The 23,343-nt window shown below is 40.0% G+C and overlaps 1 protein-coding gene across 16 annotated transcripts in view; it reads left to right on the plus strand.

Annotated features, from left to right (window-relative positions):
• The window catches only part of LOC125460699 (voltage-dependent L-type calcium channel subunit alpha-1C-like), an 814,036-nt gene that overhangs the window by 606,988 nt on the left and 183,705 nt on the right, over nucleotides 1-23,343 (plus strand). For all 16 annotated transcript variants that reach the window (XM_048548420.2, XM_048548421.2, XM_048548422.2 and 13 more), the window contains 2 exons: nucleotides 6,927-7,085; nucleotides 10,458-10,568. In XM_048548420.2, coding sequence (XP_048404377.1) covers nucleotides 6,927-7,085; nucleotides 10,458-10,568 — 270 coding nt within the window. The remainder of the gene's footprint in view (nucleotides 1-6,926; nucleotides 7,086-10,457; nucleotides 10,569-23,343) is intronic.

Here is a 23,343-nt window from a genome sequence, read left to right on the forward strand (position 1 = left end):
TAAGGTAACCCTCCTTTTGTCCACCTCCCTTTTTAAACAATGGCATCACATTTGCTGTTTTCCAATCTGCCAGAACTGCCCGAGAGTCCAGTGAATTTTGGTAAATTACCACGAGTGCATTTGCTACTTCCCCCGTCATCTCTTCTAGTACCTTAACATGCATTCTATCAGGGCCTGGAGACTTGTTTACTTTTTAACACATTAGTTTGCCCAACCCTACCTCTTTAGTCCTTGCCTGCCATAGACTCGTTGTCATCAATTATTGGCATGTTATTTGTGTTTTCCACTGTGAACATAGAAATTACAGCACAGTACAGGCCCTTCGGCCCTCGATGTTGTGCTGACCTGTCTTACCAATCTGAAGCCCATCTAACCTACACTATTCCATGTACGTTCATATGCTTGTCCAATGACGACTTAAATGTACCTAAAGTTGGCGAATCTACTACCGTTGCAGGCAAAGCGTTCCATTCCCTTACTACTCTCTCAGTAAAGAAACTACCTCTGACATCTGTCCTATATCTTTCACCCCTCAATTTAAAGCTATGCCCCCTCGTGCTCGCCGTCACCATCCTAGGAAAAAGGCTCTCCCTATCCACCCTATCTAACCCTCTGATTATTTTATATGTTTCAATTAAGTCACCTCTCAACCTTCTTCTCTCTAACAAAAACAGCCTCAAGTCCCTCAGCCTTTCCTCGTAAGACCTTCCCTCCATACCAGGCAACATCCTAGTAAATCTCCTCTGCACTCTTTCCAAAGCTTCCACATCCTTCTTATAATGCGGTGACCAGAACTGTACGCAATACTCCAAGTCGGCCGCACCAGAATTTTGTACAGCTGCAGCATAACCTCTTGGTTCCGGAACACGACCCCTCTATTAATAAAAGCTAAAACACTGTATGCCTTCTTAACAGCCCTGTCAACCTGGGTGGCAACTTTCAAGGATCTATGTACATGGACACCGAGATCTCTCTGCTCATCTACACTACCAAGAATCTTACCATTAGCCCAGTACTTTGCCTTCTGGTTACTCCTACCGAAGTGCATCACCTCACACTTGTCTGCATTAAACTCCATTTGCCACCTCTCAGCCCAGCTTTGCAGCTTATCTATGTCTCTCTGCAACCTACAGCATCCTTCGTCACTATCCACAACTCCACCAACCTTAGTGTCATCTGCACATTTACTAACCCATCCTTCTATGCCCTCATCCAGGTCATTTATAAAAATGACAAACAACAGTGGACCCAACACCGACCCTTGCGGTACACCACTAGTAACTGAAGACCGACTGTAAATCCCCCTTCTCAACCTATAAAGAATTAATGTTTTAGAGAATCACAGAATCTCTACAGTGTGGAAGCAGGCCATTTGGCCCATTGTGCACACACTGAGTGTCTGAAAAACATCCCATCCAGACCCACCCTCTACCCTATCTCTGTATTTTACCATAACTAACCCACCTAATCTGCATATCTTTGGATTGTGGGAGGAAATTGAAGCACCCAGAAGAAGCCTACGAAGACATAGGGAGAATATACAGATTCCACACAGACAGTCGCCTAAGGCTGCAATTGAACCCAGATCCCTGACACTGTAAGGTAATAGTGCTAACCCATGTGCCACTGTGCCACCCCTACCTTAGCCACTCTTTTTTATTTTTATTTATTTGTAGAACCGTTTGCTATCTGTTTTTATATTATGAACTAGTTTACTTTCATAATCTGTCTTACCTTTCTTTATAGCTTCATGGCTTTCTGTTGACCTTTAAAGATTTCCCAATCCTCTGATTTTCCCCTAATTTTTTGCCACTTTTTATGCATTGGCTTTCAATTTGATACCCTTGTTTATTTCATGAGTTATCTATGGCTGATTATCCCTTTTCCTACAGTGCTTCCTTTCCACTGGTCTATACTGTTGCTGAGCACTGTGAAAAATCACTTTGAAAGTCCTCCACTCTTCCTCAATTGTCTCACCACATAGTCTTTGCTTCCAGCCTATCTAAGACAACTCCTCCCTCATCCCATTGTAGTCTCCTTTGTTTGAGCACAAGACACTGGGGTATTGGATTTAACTTCTCACCCTGCATCTGCAATTTAAATTCAACCATACTATAATCTCTCCTTCTGAGAAGAGCCCTAACTATGAGATCATTAATTATTCCTGCCTCATTACACAGGACAAAATCTAGGATGGCTTGCTTCCTTGTAGATTCCATTACATACTGTTGAGAAAATTATCACAGATACTTAGTGTGAACTCCTACCCAAGTCTTCCTTGACCAATCAATATGCAGATTAAACTCCCCATGATAATTGCCATACCATTTTTACATGCATTAGTTATTTTTTGTTTGCTGCCTGCCCCATCATGATATTATTTGGTGGCCTACAGACTACACCTATCAGTGACATTTCCCCTTACTGTTTCTAATTTCCACTCACATTGATTCAAGCCTTATCTCCATAGAACCTGTATCATCTCTACCACCCTAATGTCATCCTTAAATATCAGAGCAAAATCACCTCCCTTTCCATCCTGTCTATCCTTCAAATAGTCTGATACCCCGGACATTTAACTCCCAGTTGTAACACCCTGCAGCCATGTCTCTGTAGTGTCCATTAAATCATACCAATTGCAATGATCATGCCGTCAACTCATTTACCTTATTTCAAATGCTGTAATGTGCCATTTCAGGTAATGTGCCCTTAAGAGTTTTTATACCTTCTTTATCCCTATGCGCTATGTGGACGACACCTTCGTCCAAATTAGAGGAGATGCACAAACTTATAAACAACACCCTTACCAGGATAAAATTCACCAGAGAGGAGGAGAAGATCAAACAGCTCTCATTCCTGGATGTCATGGTAGAGCGCAAGACAAATGGAGAACTGCAAATGAAAGTACACAGAAAATCCACACACACGGACCAAGTACTGAACTTCAACAGCAACCATCCCAGCACACACAAATGAAGCTGCATGTGAGCACTATTTAAATGGGCAAAAACACACTGCGGCAACACAGAACTACGCCAAGAGGAAGAAGACTGCTTCTTCCAGGTTTTCAAGGATAATGGATATCCAAAAAACTGAGTCAGAAGATGTCTACACGAACAACGTCAGGAAGATACTACATGCCCTGAGACACTTAATGCAGTACCATACATCAGGAACACATCAGATCTCACCACTAGACTCTTACGACCACTGGGCATCAGAGTTGCACACGTCAACCCTAAGACAACTGCTCACCCAAACTAAAGACCCACTCCCCACCATGGACAGGACCAATGTCATCTACAAAATCCCCTGCAGAGACTGTGAGAGACACTACATTGGACAAACAGGAAGGAAGCTAACAAGAGTACATGAACACCAACTGGCTATAAAAATACATGACCAATACTCACTCATCTCAATCCATATGGACAAGGAGAGCCACCAATTCGACTGGGACAACACCAAAATCCTGGGACAAGCTAGGCAGAGACAGGCACGAGAATTCCTAGAAGTCTGGCACTCCACAAAACATGCAATTAATAAACACATTGAACTCGACCCTGTATACATTCTACTATGCAGGAAAACTGGAAGTGAGGCAATCCAGCTCTGTGGGCTCCAAAGTTTAAAAACCAGGCGGGAGTATATACTGAAGCTTCATCGGAGGCTGCACTGAGGATGTTACCAGTATGGTAATGAAATGTCTGCGATACAAGAAACCAGCTTGGCGAGCCAACCAACCACAATACCCACAACCCAAGCTACAAATCTACTCCAAAACCGTAGATACCTTCTTTTTGAATCAACACCTTTACCAGAAGAACCTTTTTTTTAAAACATATTCTCCTTTTCTGTCACTATCTGGTTTCCACTCATCTTAGTGCTGCACAGTTCATCTATCCTTACTTTTTATTTACTATCTTGACTCTTCTTTTCCTTAAGCCCTCACCCACTGTAGCTAGCTCAAAGCCTTTCCTTAGGTTCCCATCCCTCTGCCAAACTAGTTTAAAGTCCACCCAACAGTGCTAGCAAAACCACCTACAAGAATATTGCACATGCCACTATTTGGGTGAAGACAATCCCTCTTGAACAGTCCCACGTTCCTCAGAAATGGTCCCAATTATTCAGAAATCCAAAATCCTCCCTCCTACACCACTCCTCCAGTCATGTATTAAACTGCCTAATCTGATCATTCTAAACCTCACTAGCATGTGGCATGGATTGCAATCCAGAGGTCCTATTTTCAATCTGGCTAAATTCAGCTTCCTAAATTCAGCCTTTAGGACCTCATCCCTCTTCTTACCTATGTCATTAGTACAGCATTTACCACAGCCACTAGCTGGTTCCCTTCCCCAAAACCCAAAATATCCAAAACATTAGGATGGGGGTTGGTCAGTCAAGGGAAGGCAGACAGGTCAAGGAGGCAGTGATGAGCAGTTTCAAGGCCGAAGAGATTACCAGAAGGTTGCAGTGGGAGAGAGATCCACTGAGGTCTTTACGGAGGGAGGAGGATAACTTCTTCAAGGTAGGCATCCTTAGAAGAACTGCTCATTCCCGCCTCCTTGACCTGACCGTCTTCCCTTGACTGACAACTCCCATCCTAACTCCCCACCTACACTCACCTTTACTGGCTCCATCCCCGCCTCCTTGGCCTGTCCATCTCCTCTCTACCTGTCTGCTCTTTTATCCACCTTCCATCCAGCTTCTTCCCTCTCTCTATTTATTTCAGACTCCCCTTCCCCTCTCCCATTTCTGAAGAAGGGTCAGACCCGAAACATTAGCTTTCCTGCTCCTCTGATGCTGCCTGGCCTGCTGTGTTCATCCAGCTCTACACCTTGTTATCTCAGATTCTCCAGCATCGGCTAGGTCTTACTATCTCTGCGGCACTGTGGATTTTGCTTTGGCTGCAATTCCCTGGAGCATTATTGCAGTGTCTGCCTGAAGCAATGTTTCTTCCTGGAGTTTTTTTTTAAATCAAACTGTTCAGAGATGTGATTACACGCTCTTGAGATGTTGTTACATACCCTTTAGTGCTTGAACTTGGGCCTTCTGGTCCATTGAGCCTTGATTCTTCCTGGATTGTTAAGATGTAATCTACCTTTGGCTAGACATCTTGCCTCTTTTGAATCATACTTAGGTGGCAAGCTAAAATGTCTACTGTTACAAGGTCATCTCTGCGAAAATTAAGTCTTCTTTCACCTAAGGAATTGGCAGTTCAGAGAGAGCTTGTCTGCCATCTGTGGTTCAAAGCTTTTCTTCTGACCAATGTCCAATTTACATTTTCACAATACTTTGTCAAGACCTTTGTTATCTTCTGGATGAGAACCATTATCTGATTGTGCATGTCTCTCTGTGACACATAAAAGTAGGTTTTGCATTGTAAGTTTATTTTTCTCTTCTTAACTTCTTCTAACCATTTTCAGTTACAGCAGGGTTAACATTTTGCAAAAGTGCCAACTCAACCATTTTTTCCTGAAAATTATGGGACCAAAATGAGGCCATTGACTAGACCAGCCATGTACCTACTTGAGTTGCATTACCAGGACGGAGACTAGGCATTTTGTGGCATGTAGTTCACCTCCAGACTCTAAGGTCTATCCATGATTAACAAGACACGTGTTAGGAGTATGATGGAATAAGTTCCACTTGCATGCATCTGTGCCATTCCAGCATATTTCATAAATCTCAGTACTGTCAAGGGTAACGAAAGCTGTTCAATTTGCACCTCAGCCACCATTTTAACCATTCACTCTTTCACTTTGGGCATACAGTGATGTTATTGTTATACCAGCTACAAGTTGAACAGCACCAATATGTGACCCTCCTTCAACGATATCTTCCAAACAAGTGAATTCTTCCCCTGAAGAACAAGGGTAGTGGGAACATGGGAATGTTTGCAATTTGCAATTTTTTTTCTGAGTCCCACACCATCCTGATTTAGAATATATATTTCATTTCCTTCACGTCACTAAGTAGAAGTCCTGGAATTTAATCCATCTAGCAGTATACCTACACCACAACAATTGCAGCAGTTCAAGAAGATGGCTCAGCTTGACAATAAATGCTGTCTGTGCCGATGATGTCTTTATCCCATGAATAAATGTAACAAAATGTTCTAATGCACGTAGTTCAAAAAGGATATAGAAGGACTGAAGAATTTATAATAGAATTTCCAAGGGCAATATGAGAACTAAAAGATTAACAATCATTAGATTAATTACAATTAAGGAGTCATTAAGGAGTTTGATATATTAGAAGTAACAGACATTTCCTTGTGGGGGGCTCAAAACTGGGTGACAAAATTTAAGAATAAACTCAATTAATTTAATAACTGAATAACTAGACTGAACAACAAATATACCTTTAAGGGAAAGCTAGATAATTATATGACAGAGAAAGGGATAAAAGGTTTTGTAGATGGTGTCTGATGAAGTAGCCTGGTAGAGAAGCTTTTGTACAGCATAAACATCAGCAGACCAGTTGGGACAAAAATCCTGTTCTATCCAATAGTTCTCTTTAATTATGTGTGTGCACGGTCTCTAAATGTGTTGTAAATCTTGATGGTTCTATGGCCCTCTTGCACATTTGTAAAAATAAAGTTCACAACTTGAGTCTGGGACCTGATTTTTAAACAGTACACCTTTTGAGGTTTAGTTGAAACTAGAATAGCCTCCTAGGTTTATGCCATCTGCATGCATATATTCAGTTGAAATTAACACAAAATACAATATTTAAAGTTCAAGTCTGGTTCTGCTTAAAAATTTACTTGTTATTACAAAATATTAATATTTTCAACCTGTACTAAAATATTTGAGACAAACTATGTTTATGCAATGTTAGTAGGTATCTCATGCCCTTTTTGAAGCATATAATATGATATTTATTGTGATATAAAATACCATTTTTTCTCCTGCCATTCACAGCGCCAGTGTGTGGAATATGCCTTAAAGGCTCGGCCTCTTCGGCGGTATATTCCAAAGAATACTTACCAGTATAAAGTATGGTATGTGGTAAATTCCACCTACTTCGAGTACCTGATGTTTGTCTTGATCCTGCTGAACACAATTTGCCTGGCAATGCAGGTATGACAAAGTGAATAATTGGAATTTAGTTACCTTTGGTTAGACTGGATTTGTGTTGCTTTTTAGACGAAGTAACATCAGTAGAGTGAGAACAGTTCCAAGAAGTATTCCAGTTGGGAAAAAAAAGCATTAATTTGGTGTTTTTATTTTCTGCAAATGGAATAAGAAGTCCTCTGTGCAGACTTTTGAAAAATACATGCTCATGTTCTTAACTGTGCTTCAAAGAAATTATTTTATGTAACTAAACAATTCTGACTTGTTTCTCATCTGCTACTTATTTATGAGGTGTTAGGATTTATTTTAGCACCTGTGCATAAAGCCTGTCCTGCATGCATCACAAAGAGGAAAATTGGGCAAGGAAATATACACATCGTTAAAGGACCCTGACAGCTTTTCCTATCATAGGAAAAAAATTCAGGAAAATGCACATGTATTTGGCTGTGGACTTGCATTTCTTTCTAACTGATTTTTGCTTTATACTTTTCTCAGGCAATGTCATACAGCCAGGTACATAATATTGAAACAGAAATAGAAATTTCTGGAAAAGTTCAGCAGATCTGGCAGCATTTGTGGAGAGAAATAATCAGAGTCAACATTTCGGATCCAGTGACTCTTACGTTCTGAAGAAGAGTCACTGGACCTGAAACATTAACTCTAAATTCTCTCCACAGATGCTGCCAGACCTGCTGAATTTTTCCAAAGATCTATCCAGGTCTGCCTAAAAAAAATTCACTGACCCCATATTCAACACCAGCTAAGGCTTAGTATTTCAAAGTCTCACAACTGTCTAAGAGAAAAAAGAATATTCCCCTCATCTCTGTCCTGAAAGAGCAACCTGTAATTTTTAAACAATGTTGCCTGGTTCCTGACTCATCCACAAGAGGAAACACCCTTACCATGTCCACCTTGTCAAGTCTGTTCAGGACCTCACACACTTCAAACCTGCTGCCACACGTTCATCTAAATTCCCCTGGAAACAAGCCCAATCTGTTTATCCTTTCTTCATAGGACAACCTATTAATTTCAAGTATCAAATTAGTAAACCTCATTGAACAACCTTCATTTACAGTATTTATAACATTCTTAAATAAGGAATGCACACAGTATGTAAGATGTAGTCTCACAAATGCCATATATAACCAAAGTACAACATCCTTTCTTTAACATTCAAGTCTTTCCATAATAAGGAATGAAATTCCATTGACCTTTATTATTTGCTCTATTTGTATTATACATTTCATGATTCAAGTAATAGTATATCTAGATCCCTCTGGATTTCGAAATCCTGCAGGCATTCACTGTTTAAGTAATACTGCTTGTTTTTTATTCTTTATGTCCAACATGAACAACTTCACAATTGCCCACATTATACTCCATCTGCTAAATCTTTCCCCATTCACTTAACCTGTCCACATTTATCTGCAGAGATAATGGGAACTGCAGATGCTGGAGATTCCAAGATAATAAAATGTGAGGCTGGATGAACACAGCAGGCCAAGCAGCATCTCAGGAGCACAAAAGCTGACGTTTCGGGCCTAGACCCTTCATCAGAGAGGCTCTCTGATGAAGGGTCTAGGCCCGAAACGTCAGCTTTTGTGCTCCTGAGATGCTGCTTGGCCTGCTGTGTTCATCCAGCCTCACATTTTATTATCACATTTATCTGCATCCCCTTTAAGTCCTTTTCACAGTAAAATTTCCTACACATCAATGTTGCATCTTCAAATGTAACTGCAATGCCTTCATTCTGCTCATTCAAGTCACTGATATAAATTGTGTGTGAACAAGTTAGAATAGCCATAGTCTTACCAAACCATGGGGTTACTCTCTCTCTCATTAGAGAGAGGGAGAGAGATAACTGGTGGTGGTTTAGTCTGAGGATAATCACACCTCAAGAGAGGCTGAGAAGGTGAGTCCTTCATGGTAACTTCAGCCTTTGCAGAAACCGAACCATGTTGTTAGCATCACTCCATGTTAGAAGCCAGCCATCCAGCCAACTGACCTGTATGTATAAGATGTGTGAAAGCAGCATAATGTAGTCACCCTCATTGGAGCACAAGAATTACTTCATGACAAAATAGTTTGCCTAATCCAGTTTGCCTTCTACTACACCAGTAGTCACCTGATTCAAGAAAATGGAATTGGAAAGGGATTTTTGACTAATCATAACGACCAATCAATCTGTAGGTAATCTACAACAGGCATAATTTTCAGGAAAAAAAACAAAAGATAGTTTTGATAAGCTAGGTTCAAAACAACCTGTGCCTTCCAAACGTACTGCAGTATGTTTCAAATTATTCATTTCCTGCATCCCAAAATGATATTTCTTCAAATAAATCTAACTCAATTTAGATTTGATTAAATTCATTTAGTATCTTTCATCATCTCTCTGGTGAGGATTTCTTTTTGATTGGCCATATACCAACTGGATTGATGAATGAGACTTTTTTTCTAAGTTGATGTTTATCAGTGAGAGTTCAGAGCTCACTGTTTTTATGCCACAACTTAGAATTCAGCCTCTGTAATTCACATATACATACTTAAATGCGTAAGTCTAGAAGTCCCTGACTGATTTTGTCTGTTTTTCCATAAGTTTCTACATTGGCAAAAGACAGGATAGTGAAGTTGAGCCCACAACCACATCAGAATGATCTTGTTGAATGGCAGAGTGGGTGTGAAGTGTAGAATGGCTCACTGCAGCTTTTAAACTCTCTGTTCTTATAAGTTTTGCTCTGCTAGTATCGCACTAGATTTGGCACTGAAATCCATTAAAGTCATGAAATTGCTTTACTAATCCATGATTTGACCAATAAATGTGGCAAGCAAAATTTTAGGTTGGTGCTGTCGCGTGAGTTTTAATGACATGCTAAGTCTTAATTAACAAAAAGCAACGTATCTGGACTGAAAATTTTAAGGTGTTATTTAAAAGTTTCATGTAGCTGTTTACGAACATTTACTAGCTTGGAAAAATGTTATTGCTTTTTGCTGAAGAAGGGCATTGTTGAAAAATTTGTAGAGTCAAAGCATGTGATACAAGTCTCTAATTACTAATTTTTTACTGAATTTAAGGACAAGTTTACTTGTTCAGCAACAGGCCTATTCATTATTTTCAATTTACTCTATATGCAAAATGGAAACGAAGATGATATAATTCCAAGAAATGGCAAATGGAAAATAGTTTTGCTGAGAAAAGTCTATCTGCCCGTAAGAGTAATATTACTGCTTTAAAATTAGTAGCACTTAGTGTAAATTAGATTCTAAATAAATCAAATACATTTTATTCAAAAATTAACTGCTGTAGTAATGTTGTAATGAAGTATCAACTCCTCCTGAAATCATGGATTTTTATCTAGTTCTTTGTTTCTTTCTTTTCAGCACTATGGCCAGTCACAGACCTTCAGTCAAGCCATGGATGTCCTTAATATGCTGTTCACCGGGCTGTTCACAGTTGAAATGATTTTGAAGTTAATTGCATTCAAGCCCAGAGTATGTATTGAAAATAAACAACAAAATTGCATGCTGTCTTTCTTATCTAGTCCAAATAATAGTGGTTAATCCTGAATGATTCTTAGAACAAACTCAATGTTACATTAAACACCAGATAGTGTATATAAATGCATAATTATGAAGCTTGATCGTGTAATAATATTCTGGTGTATTGATGCTAAGTATACAATGACCTGATTCAACATACTGTACCCCAATGTGTTCCACATTGAGCATCTGCACATTGCAGCTACTTGCACTTGAAATAGCTACTAATATATATATTTCTAAACTTTCCATGTTATTTTATTTTTCCCCCCTAATCGTTGCAACTAAGAACACCTTAGGGTCTGAGTGTAGGAGTGACTGATATTGATAGTTTTGTCACTTTGAACTGTCTCTAGTTTTTCCAGTGATGGACTATCTTAGAGAACATTGTGGCTCCAATTTCACCTTGTGGGTCTCGAGAGGTAGAAGCTGATGTGAGAAGCAAAGTGCCTCAATCTTGGCAGAATTGAGCATTGAGAGTAATTTCATCTTCTGATTTATTTGGCGTGTAGTCAACAAGTCTCTGCCCTAGAACCAGTGGGAATTTTCATATGGTAAAGCTTTATTAGCCTGCACTCAAGATTGTGGGATGGTGGGTGAGGCCTATCTGTTTGCTGCAAGGCTCAAAAGAATACTCCTGATTCAACTGACATGACGAGAAAAATAACATCTTGTACCTTCGGCACTTCTCCTCACCCATATGTTCAGTTAGGATGGCCTGTTGGAAATCCACTCCTGCTTTCTTACATAGGCTGTCCCCTACCACTACAGCATTCCTTTCTCCTCCTCAACTTGAATGGCTCCCTGTACTATGGTGCCATGATTATTTCATTCATCCTCCCTGCAGTTCCAACACCCATCCATAAAGTTTACAAGAACCTCATAACAGTTGAACAATTGCAGAGGCCAAAGCTCCTCAAACCTAAGCCCCTAGGGTATCATAGAGATAACAAGGTGTAGAGCTGGATGAACACAGCAGGCCAAGCAGCATCAGAGGAGCAGGAAAGCTAGCAGGCCTAGAACCCCCGAAACATCAGCCTTCCTGCTCCTCTGATGCTGCTTGACTTGCTGTGTTCATCTAGCTCTACACCTTGTTATCTCAGGTTCTCCAGCATCTGCAGTTCCTACTATCTCTGAAACAATGCTAACCCCTAGGGTATCACATCTGTCTTACCTGCAGTTACACCCTTCTGACCTTAATACAGACCTAATTTTAATTGCCACGTCTAAGAGGTGTGACCACTTCCTGAAGCTAGGTTTCTCATAACTTTCCCTGCTATGTTGCAGTGTCATAGAATCCCTACAGGTGGGAGCAGACCATTTGGCCTGTTGAGTCCATCCCTTCAAGGAGCATCTCATCCAGACTCACTCCCCTACCTACTCCCTGCAATTTTTATGGCTAATCCACAAAGTCTGCACATCCCTGGACCCTGTGGGTAATTGAGCATGGCCAGTCCAGCTAACTTGCACATCTTTGGACTGTGGGAGGAAACCAGAGCAAACCCACACAAGCAGTCACCTGAGGCTGGAACTGAGCCCAGGTTCTTGGAGCTGTGAGGCAGCAGCGCTAACCACTGAGCTACTGTGTCTGCAGCTGAGACTCCCAACTTCTCAACACAGATCTGAAGTTCCTTAAGCAACAGACTCTTATGACAAATGTGTTTATTCTGGATCACCTTGCTGTCCAGCAGCTTCCACATATTGTAGCAGGAACACATAACCTATCTGCCATCTTTATTGTGTTTGATTTAATTTGTGAGTTGATTACTTGAGATTTCCTACTCTTTACACTTTTAAAAAAAACTGAAAACAAACACCATTGCCAAGCAATGTTTAAGAGAAAAGGAGAAAATACTTAGAGACTTAAGCACAAACTGAAAATCTTACTTTTAACTTGTAAGACGAGATATATTTACTAATCCTACTTACTTTATTGGCTGCTTTCCCTTCATTTGCAACACATTGTAGTTCAGGAAGTCACTACACTCCTCATTTCACAGTAGGTAGGTCACGCAATTCATACGTTTTATCCTGTCCAACTCATCTCTCGGTTTCTTCCTTGACCAGAACTCTGAACGGTCCCCATTCACCACCACTCTTCTCTGCTTGGCTGAATGCTTTCTCCCACTTAACAATGTCTCCTTTAGCTCACTTCCCATCAGCCAAGTCAAAGGAGTGGCGATGGGCACCCACACGGATCCTGCTTCTTTTTGGGGTACGTGAAACAATCTTTGTACCAGTCTTACTCTGACCTCTCCCACAACTCTTTATTCAGTTGTTTTGGTGCCACTAAATGCTCTTGCTTGGACCTTGAAAAATTATTGAATTTTGCCTCCAATTTCTATCCTGACACTTCTTTTCCTTTCCTCGACCTCTCCATATCCATCCTGAGGAATAAACTGTCCATTGCCATCCATTACAAAGCCACTAACTCCCATCGCTACCTTCACTATAGCTGTTCACACCCCATATCTGTTTGGATGATGCCACCTTCCAAACAGTGCTTCTGACATGGCTTCCTTATTCCTTAACTGTGATTTGCTGCCCACAGTGGTTGCCAGGGCCCTCAACTGCATCTGAGCTATTACCCATGCTTCTGTCCTTGCTCCTTCCCATCATTCACAGCAGCATGATCGGGTACCCTTTGTATCCCACCATTCTCCGCAGAATGCCACCACCAAATATGTCTTCAACTCACTCCCCCATCTGTATTTTGCAGGGATCCTTCCTCCAAGACATCCTAGACCATTCCTCAATGACTACCAGCACTACACTCCCTTCCCACGGCATCTTCCGATGTAACTGCAGAAGGTGCAAGACCTGCCTCTTCACCTCTTCCCTGCTCGCCATCCAAACACTCTTTCCAGGTGAAGCAGCATTTCACCTGTACCTCCTCCAACCTGGTCTATTGCATTTGCTGCATCCAGTGTGGCCTACTCTACATTGGAGAAACCAAACGCAAACTGGGTGACCACTTTGCAGAAAACCTCTATTCCATGCACAAACATGACCAGACCCTTCCCGCAATCAGGAAGCATCCTTAATAGCATCCTGCTCGTGTGCCCACTTGTCTGTCATCAGCATGCTGCAATGCTCCACCAAATGAAATTACAAGCTGAAGGAACAGCATCTCATTTTCAGACTAGGCACTTCATAACCTTCTGGATTTAATATTCAGTTCAATACCTTCAAATTGTGAACTCTCTCCCATTTCTTCCGTTCCTTTTAACTTTGCCTGTTGTATTCTTTGTCACCATGTCCTCTGTCCCCTCCCCCCACTCCAGTGGGAACACCTGCTCTTTCCAGTTTGGCAGTTAGACACGCCATTGTTTTGCCATTCTCAGATCCCAATCACTTAATCTACACTGTCCATACCCTTTCTTCCCCCACCACTCCATCCGTCCAGCCTCCAACTATTGCATAAATACTGCCCCCTCCACACTTCACGTCAATTTTGATGAAGAGTCATCTAGACTGGAAATGTTAGCATGTTCTCTCTCCATGGTGCTGCCCGACCTACTGATTTCCAGAATATTTTGTTTACAGTTGTCTCTCCCTCTTGCAGTAAGCCTTTGTAAAAACACTTCTGTCTTTATTTGCATGGTGGTTGCAATCTCAAGGATTCTGATGATCAGATTTTGAAAATTTGTCTGCTGTTGGAAGACATTTGAATAATTCCTCCAAACCTGGGAGATAAGTTGTATATTCTGATCTCTCAGTCATGTAATTTCAGACACCAGGGTAATTAATCTCAAGTAGTGTGATTTTTTTTCTCTTAGCTTCAGTGATTTCTCTTTGAATAGTGTTACATTGATCACTGCTATTTGATTTCTAAACTGATTGTGTTTCTTCAATAAGGTTTAGAATTATGTGTGAAACATGCATTTTTGCTCAGAAGTGAGAATTGTTGCTTTCTAAAGATGTTTGCTTATTCTACATAGCTTTTCTGTCTTTGTTTTAAGGCTGCTGTCAGCATTCCTCTAATGTTGATTAAGGAATACCTACTCAATGCAGTTTCTGTCAGACATCCTCGTCAATGGAGGAACTTTGCTAAAATAGTAAAACACATCTTGATGACAAGTCTAAAATGTAAAGCCTTAAAAAGTCATTCAGATAAGTCACCTATTACTGCAAGGAAAATTGATTTATTTCTGCCAAATGTAAAATATCATCACACGATGAATATTGCGGGTTGTTCTGGTGCAGTAAGAGGTATCATTACCTTTGGGTCAGAATATCTGTGTTCAAGTCCCATTTGTCCCAGACATCTGTCACAACATCTCTGAACAAGGTAATTAAATGATATATATTGAAGGATTGTCTTGGTATTCTGTGAAAAAAAATGAAAGAACTGTGGGTGCTGTTAATCAAGAAAAAAAACAGAAGTTGCTGGATAAGGTCACCAAGTCTGGCAACATATGAGAAGAAAAAAAATCAGAGTTATGTTCTGGGTCCAGTGACCCTTCTACAGTTCTAGGGTTCTGTGTTTTCTTTCCAAAGATGCTTGTAAGGCGCTGTAAGATCTCTTATATACTGTTGCTTTAAAACAAGATCTGTAATTAGGCTTACAAACAAAAGAATTCAGAATTATAGTATTATGGCACAGAAGGAAGTCATTTGGCCCATTGTACCTGCACCAGCTCATGCATCATTACCCAATGCCAATCACTTGCATTTTCCCCCTATTTTTGCACAATAATTTTTACAAATAATTACTAACTGCCTGGCCTCTTGAATGCCTCAGATGAATATGCCTAATCTTCTAGGCAATGCATTCTGTACCCTAACTACTCCCTGAGTGAAAAAGCTATTCCTCACTTAATTCTTCTTTTTTTGCAGATCACCTTAACTCTATGCACCCATGTTCTTGATCATTTTATGAACAAAAACAGTTTTTGCCCTATCCACACTCAACGGCGAACTCATAATTTGAAAGCCTTTATCAGATCTCTTCTTAGCCTTTTTCTCACCAAGTAGAACGGCTGTAATTGCATTGATTTGTTCTTCCCTGAGTTTCATCTGTAATCCTGAAGCCGTTCCATATGAAATGACTTGTACCTTCCATATCGTCTAGTTCAGATCCCTGTCTGAAGGATTTTTGATTTTAAATCTGTTTGGAGGTGTAATATATATTTCCTTTATCGTTGTATTTAACTGTTTTTTTGCCTCACATTCAAAAATGTGTTACTTGAAAACTGTGGGAACCTCTTTTGTTGTAAATGTAACCGATTTTACTGATTCAGTAGTTTAAAATTGTTAGAACAGTTTGTCGTGTAGGGCCTTAGGACACTGGACTAACCTTGCAAATATATCACAGAGCTGCTCCTTATTAGGCACAAATAGAGTGTTGCAGAAGTTTAAAAAGGGCAGAAAACACATGGAATGCTAGGCAGAAGTCTAGCCATTTGAGTCTTAAAAACACATAGAAAGAAACACGTGGTGTAGTCTGACTATCAATTGACAGTAGAAGTTATGGAATAGCCTTTCAATTATATCAGGGTAAGATTACAGCCTCCTATACCTTAAACTACAATATGCTGTGGTAGTTAGACTTGGTATGTACTAGACATTGCTATCAAGAAACCCAAGTCTTAAGACAGTTCTTGACCTTGCCTTCTCCTTTACCAGTGCATCTTAATTCAAAGACATGAATGTGTGCATAATACCTCCCAACAGGAGATAGTGACAGTGACGGGATTCACTACCCTATCTGTGGTTGTATAAATATAGACTGAAATCCTTCAGAGAAGAAAAGAACTCAAAAATTTATTTTTACAAAATATCATTGGTACAACTTTAAGACCCCGTAGCAGCCAGAAAAGACACAGAGTTGCGTAGCTCTGAACAGAAAGTTTCTGCAGAAAAATCATCATGAAGATCTGTAGGTCTGAAGAAAAGCCTTTAAAGCCAATAACAGGGGACATAGGCCTTTAAAAATGTGACAGCAGTAAAAGTCCACCAGGACCAAGAGGATAAATCTGATCAAGCACATACAAAAATATGCTAATTACTGTATATCCATGCAGAGTCAATCCCTTAGAGGAAAATTTCTTCTAAAAGTGTCATATTCTCCTTAAAGACTAGGCTTGAAAACAGGCGGAAGACTGCTGACAGCGATCTAACAATGTCTAATATATTTATTTACCAACAAGGTTAACAACAAGCAAGTAAGCAAATGCTTGAAAAACAGCTTAAAGTAAAATGATTGAAAAACAATTCAGAATAACTATTTTTGGAATTTAATGTTTCAGAGCCCTAACACTGAAGGCAGTTAAATCTTTTGATTTGCCAGTTTAAGCAAGAAACAGACAATTTCATTCAGCAACCAAGAAATTTTATCAAATGTAACTGCTAAAGAAATATCATCTTTAAAAGAAAAATAGCATGAATCTGACTACAGTGTTGAATTTGGTATGAAAATACTCCAGCACAGGGGAAAAAAATCAGTGCCACAATAATTATCCTTGATACGATCAAAACATTATTAAATCTTATTGAATAATGCTGTTTTGAGAAAGTTCCTATCTATGGATCTTTTGGAAATCCTTCTGCCATTTTAGAGATGAATGAATATAATCATTTCCTATGAATACATCAATTTGGTAAAGGAAAACTAGTTAAGGTTTCTCCGATTCTTAAATTTTAACATAGTACACAAATCGGTGGTCACATTAATAAAATATATAAAATGTGACACAAGTAAGTGAATAATACTAAATATTTAAATGCATTAAGGGACAGCTTGGTGTTGTGAAATGTGACAGGATTAACTAAAGACCTTAGAGTAATGGCACATATAGGTAGCAGCACTGTGATTGAATTTTACATGCAGTTTGAAAGGGAGAAACATTGATCCAAGACCAGTGTTTTTAAACATAAGTAAGGATGACTATGTGGACATAAATGCTGAAATTACTAAAGTGAATTGGAATATTTGTCCAGGGGATAGATCTGAAGGAATATAGCATTAGACATTTAAGGAGATATTTCAGAATACTGAGAATAAGTGTATTCGTACTATGAAGAAAACTTTCAAAAGAAGGACCTGTCATCCTTAGTTAACTAAAGAAGTTAGGAAAAGTATCAGATTTAAGGACAAAGTATATAATTTGTGCAAAGATGACTGGTATGCCAGATGATTGGTCAGAATATAAACAAAAGCAGAGAAGGACTAAAAGTTTAATCAGGAGGAAGAAAATAGAGCATGAGAGGAATCGAGCTGGTAATATAAAATCAAAGATCATATGTTTCTCTGGGTATTTAAAAAGGAAAAGAATAAATAAAGTCAATGTTGTAAATAGCAAAAATGTGAAGTTAATGGTAGATAATAAGGAAATGGCAGATGAACAGATATTTTGCTTTTGCTCTCATTTTCACTATAGAGCCTAAAAATATCTCAGTAATACCTGTAAATCTGGAGGTGGAAATGGGAAAAGGATTTAATTACTTGGTGCTTAGTGGTGCTTAGCAAACTGATGGCACTGGGGATTGACAAGTTTCTGGGCCCAGGTGAACTTCATCCCAGGGTCTTAAAATTGGTTGCCAATGAGGCATTGGACATTTTGGTGTTAATTTTTCACAATTCCTAAGACTCAGAAAAGGTTCTATTGGACTGGGAAAGAGTCAGGAAATTATGAACTGCCAGAGGAGGTGGCAGAGGCTGGTACAATTACAATATTTAAAAGGCATCTGGATGAGTATATGAATAGGAAATGTTTAGAGGGATATGGGCCAAATGCTGGTGTTTGGGATTAGTTCAGTTTAGGATATCTGGTCAGCATGGACAAGTTAGACCAAAGGATCTCATTTCATTCTGTACATCTCCATGACTCGAGGTTGACTTGATGTCTGTCATGGGGTGTTGTGATTGTAACGAGGTCGGCCAGGTCAACCTAATTGAATGTGAGTTCCCTGATCAGGGCTGTTAATCTGAACCATTTGGGGGGCTCCGATTGACAGATATAAACAGAAGTGTCAGAGGTTCTGGTCACTCTGTAAGCTGATTCTGAGGAAGCTGGATCAGTGTCAAGGATTTTCCGCATGTAAATAAAGGGTCTCATGGTGACAGCATACATTTTTCTCAGTTTCCAAACAAACTTAAACCATATGGTGTTACAGTCACTATCTGTAAAATGCTCTCACAAGGTCACCTTGAACAGTTGTTCAGCTTTATTCCTCAGAATTGCATCAAGCACTGCACTATCCTGTCCAAACTTTGAAGGCAGGTTTAAAGAAACAGCCTACAGCTTCACTTGATTCCAAATTGTCCCCATTCCTATATGATTATTGGAGCATCCCTCATGAAACTATAGGGATAGCTCCAGCAGAGATGCTCATGGGGAGAAGACTCCATACCAAATTAAATCTGATCTTCCCTGACCTGGGGAAGGCGAAGGTGAAACGGCATCAGGAATGCCAATGCCAGACACAAGACTCCACCAGGTGAGGGAGACCATTTACTTTAGGGGATGAAGTTTGGTGTACGACCACGGGAATAGGTCTGCACAAGTGACAGGCATCATCAATGTGAGGTCAGGTCCAGTGACATGTAAAGTTTAGTTAGGTGCAACAGTCCTGAACAAGCATGTGGAAACTGCAAATTTGAAAATGATGCAGGAACAAAATGTGCCTGGCTTCTTGACAGTCTCTCCAACTGTTCTAGCACCAATGGGTTCTCCCTTTCCAACAAGCATTGAGGATATCTCGGAATCTGAGATGAACATGGTGGATGTCGCTGCCTCGATGCTTTTGCCGGCTGAAGAATTGAATACATTTCTCAAACAATCCATGTGCAAGAGCTGAGCTATTGTGTGTTACATGCTGCCATATCAAAGTCCAAGTTGGAGGAACCTGACGTGGTGCTAAAATGCCGCAGGAGGCATAACTATAAAAGCCAGCCTATGTCCTCAGACTCAGAGGTGGAGAAATGTAATAATTGTAACAAGGTCAGCCAGGTGGACGTATAGAATATGTGTTCCCTGATTGGGGATGTTAATCTGGTCCATTTAAGGGGGCTCTGCCTGACAGATATAAACAGGATTGTCAGAAGTTCTGTTCACTGCGAGAGCTGGCTCTGAGGAATCTGGATCAGTGTTAAAGACTTACCCCATGTAAATAAAGGGTCACTTGGTGACAGGATACCAACCTCTGTGGTGCAATTTCATTGGGAATGTGTTAGAATTTTTTTAATTAAAGAGATTTCAGCTGCACACTTAGAAAATGTCAAGGAAGTCAGGAATCAGCAAAATTATATTAGGGGACTTCAAAGACCCTAATATTAATTGGGATATTTATAGTATGAAGTGTTTGGATGGCAGATTTCTTGAAATGTATGCAGGACAGCTTTATATGTCAACTTGTAGGTGGTCCTACATGGGATAGCGCAGTACTGGACCTAATTCTGAGGAACGAAGCTGGACAGGTGTTAAAGGTGACAGTTTGGGAGCATTTTGGTGATAGCAAACACAACACCATATGGTTTAATTTGTTTGGAAAAGAAGAAAGATGGTCCATTAAAAAAAAGGTTTTGGATTACAGCCAAGTAGATTTTGCAAAAACAATTCGGCTTCTGGCTTAAGTAGACTGGGAACAGCTAGTTGAGGGTAAATCTACAACAGAACAGATGGAAGCATTCAAAAAGACACGGGGAGGAATAGAGGTCCAACATGTTCACTTTAGGGTAAAATTTAGGAGCAGTGAGCCCAGAGAATTATGGACGTTTAGGAACATTTAGGGCTAGATAAAGGAGAAGAGAGATGTTGAAATAACTGCAAAGAGGCCAGTATCCAGTCACCAAGTCACCTTCTATTTACATGTGCATAGTATACTGGCTGTGGCCAGTCATCTCGGAGTCAGTCCGTCAAATGAGGACATTCTGAATGTCCTGTTTAATACTGTCTCCGAAGGCTCCCTGATTGGCCCAGGTTATCAATTCTGCTCAAAGAACTCATAGTGAATAAAATTTACCTGGGTCTAATCACTACAGATGCATGACAAGTACGAAGGGAGCAAAACAATAGAGATCCTTCAAGAGTGTAGGAAGTGCAGAGGGAGTTCAAGAAAGCAAATAAGAGAGCAAAGAGGGGTTATGAGAAAATGCTGGTGGGCAAGAATAGGGAGAATCTCAAGATTGTCTACAAGTAATCAAGGAGAATAGCAAAACCAGGGAATTAGTAGGGTCTATTAGGGATTAAGGAGGCAATTTGCGGGGTGAAGCCAGAGACAATTGATAAAGTGTAGAGATGATGGTTGAGGTGGGAAATTTCACAATCTTCAGTAGGTTGAGGGGCCTCTTCTGTTATCTAATTCTATGAAGTGTCAGCAGTTTTTGGAGTTCTTTAAAGATATAACATGCTGTGGATAAAGAGGAACCTGGTTAAATATAATTTTCTTGTCCAACGCAGATACAGTAAATAATCAAAAATGCTAATAGTTTGTATCCTTTATTAGAATTGAATATAAAAGTAAGGATATTATCCTATTTGTCTTTACATGGGAGATGGAGGATACAAGTACAGGATTTGAGAAGATGGACTGTGAGATTCTTGAGCAGATTGACATAAGAAGAGAGGAGATACTGGAGGTTTTGGCAGATCTAGAAGTGAACAAATCCCAGGTCCAGTTAAGTTGTATCTCAGGTTGCTGTGGGAGACGAGGGAGGAAATTGCAGGGGCCCTGACTGACCCAAATTTTTAACTCCTCTCTGGCCACAGGGTGGTGCCAGAGGCCTGGAGGACAGCTAATGTGATTCCACTTCTTGAGAAGGGTAGTGGATATAAACCAGGAAATTCAGAGCATTGAATTTCACAGCACTAATAGGAGAACTATTGGAGAACATTCTGAAGGAAAGAATCAATCGCCTGTTGGAGAGGCCAGGTTTGATCAGGGATAATCAGCATGGCATTGTCAGATGGAAGTCATACCTAACGAATCTAGTGAAATTTTTTGAGGAGGTAATCACATGTTTGAATGAGGGTAGGGCAGTTGATGTAGTTTGTTTGTATTTTGACAAGCCCTTTGATAAGGGATTTCCCAAACTGATTAACAACGTAGAAGTTCATGGAATCCAGGGTAACCTGGCAAGTTGTATCCAAAATTAGCTTAGTAACCGAAAATAGAGCATGGTGATAGAAACCTGCTTTTGTAACTGGAGCCTGGTGTGCAGCAGCACACCATAGAGATCAGTGCTGGGTCCTTTATTATTTGTGATATTCATAAATGATGTAGATGAGAATGCGCAGGGATGATGAGTAAGTTTGCGGATGACACAAAGATTGGCTGGATGGCTTACAGTGTTGTTACAGGACAATAAAAAGGATCGATCAGATGGGCAGACTGGTGACAGCTGGAATTTAACCCTGATTATTGTGAGTTGATGCACTTTGGAAGAAGGACGAGACAAGGGAATACTCAACGAATTGCAATACCTTAGGAAGCTCAGAGAAACAGAGGGACTTTGCGGTTTTTGTCTGCAAATACCTGAAAGTGGCAGCGCAGATTAATGGGGTAGTTAAGAAAGAATATGGGGTGCTTACCTTTATTAGTCATGGCATAGGTCATCAGAGCAAGGAGATCATGTTTTAGCTGTACAGAATTTTAGTTAGGCCACAGTTGGAGGACTGTCTGCAGTTCTGATTAACACACTATAAGAAAGATGAAATTACACTGGAGGGGATGCAACGGAGATTCACTAGGATGTTGCCTGGAATAGAGCATTTTAGCTATAAAGAGATGCTGGATAAGTTTGGTTTGTTTTCTTTGGTGCAATGCACGTTAAGGGGGTACTTAATAGAAGAGTATAAGAATAAGAGGGACATGGATGGGGTGAAAAGAAAGCACCTGTTCCCCTTAGTCGAAGGATCAGTAACAACAGGGCACAATTTTACCGCAAAAGTCGGGAGGTTTAGATGGTATTTGAGGAAAACGTTTTGACCCAGAGGATGGTGAGGGAATGTAATGCATTGCATGTGATAGTGTTTGAGATGGGAAACCTCACAAACCTTAAAAATCACTTGAATGAGCACTTGAAGTGTCATAACGTTCAAGGCTATGTGCAGCAAAGTGATAGTAATGTAAGTAGCGATATATTTTCAGTGATGCAGACTTGATAGTTCAAAGGGCCTCTTCTGTACTCTAATTCTGTGAAGAGTCAACAATTATTGGAGTTCTTTTAAGAACTAACATGTGCTGTGGATAAAAAGAAACCTGGTTAAATATAACTTCCTTATCCATATGCAGGTACAGTACATAATCAAAAAGGCTAACAGGATTCTCTCCCTTATTGAGTGACGAATTCAATACAAAAGTAAGGATATTATTCTACAATTATTATGTGGTACATTAGTGAGACCTCTTCTATGCAGTTTTGGTCTTCTTATTGAAAAGCTTTGCTTTACTAGTTTGCTACCAGGAATGAATGTGTTATTTTATGAGTATAGGTTGGACAGTCTGGTCTCATTTCTGCTGGATTTTAGAAGAGTAAGGGATGACTTAATTGATGTTTATAAACTCCTGTCTGATCTTCATAAAATGGAAGTGGAAAAAATGTTTTATGTTATAGTCAAGTCCAAAACTAAACAGCACTGTTTTAAAAATGGAGTTATTCATTCGCGACAGAGTGAGGAGTTTTTTTTGAAAGAGTGGTATGCAGCTTTCAAACTCTGTTTCAGAAGGTGGTGCAGATGGAGGTCACTGAATATTTTTAAAACAGGATTGGGTTGATTCTTAT

Source organism: Stegostoma tigrinum, chromosome 18 (assembly GCF_030684315.1).
Source record: "Stegostoma tigrinum isolate sSteTig4 chromosome 18, sSteTig4.hap1, whole genome shotgun sequence".
In the NCBI taxonomy this organism is placed as follows: domain Eukaryota; kingdom Metazoa; phylum Chordata; class Chondrichthyes; order Orectolobiformes; family Stegostomatidae; genus Stegostoma; species Stegostoma tigrinum.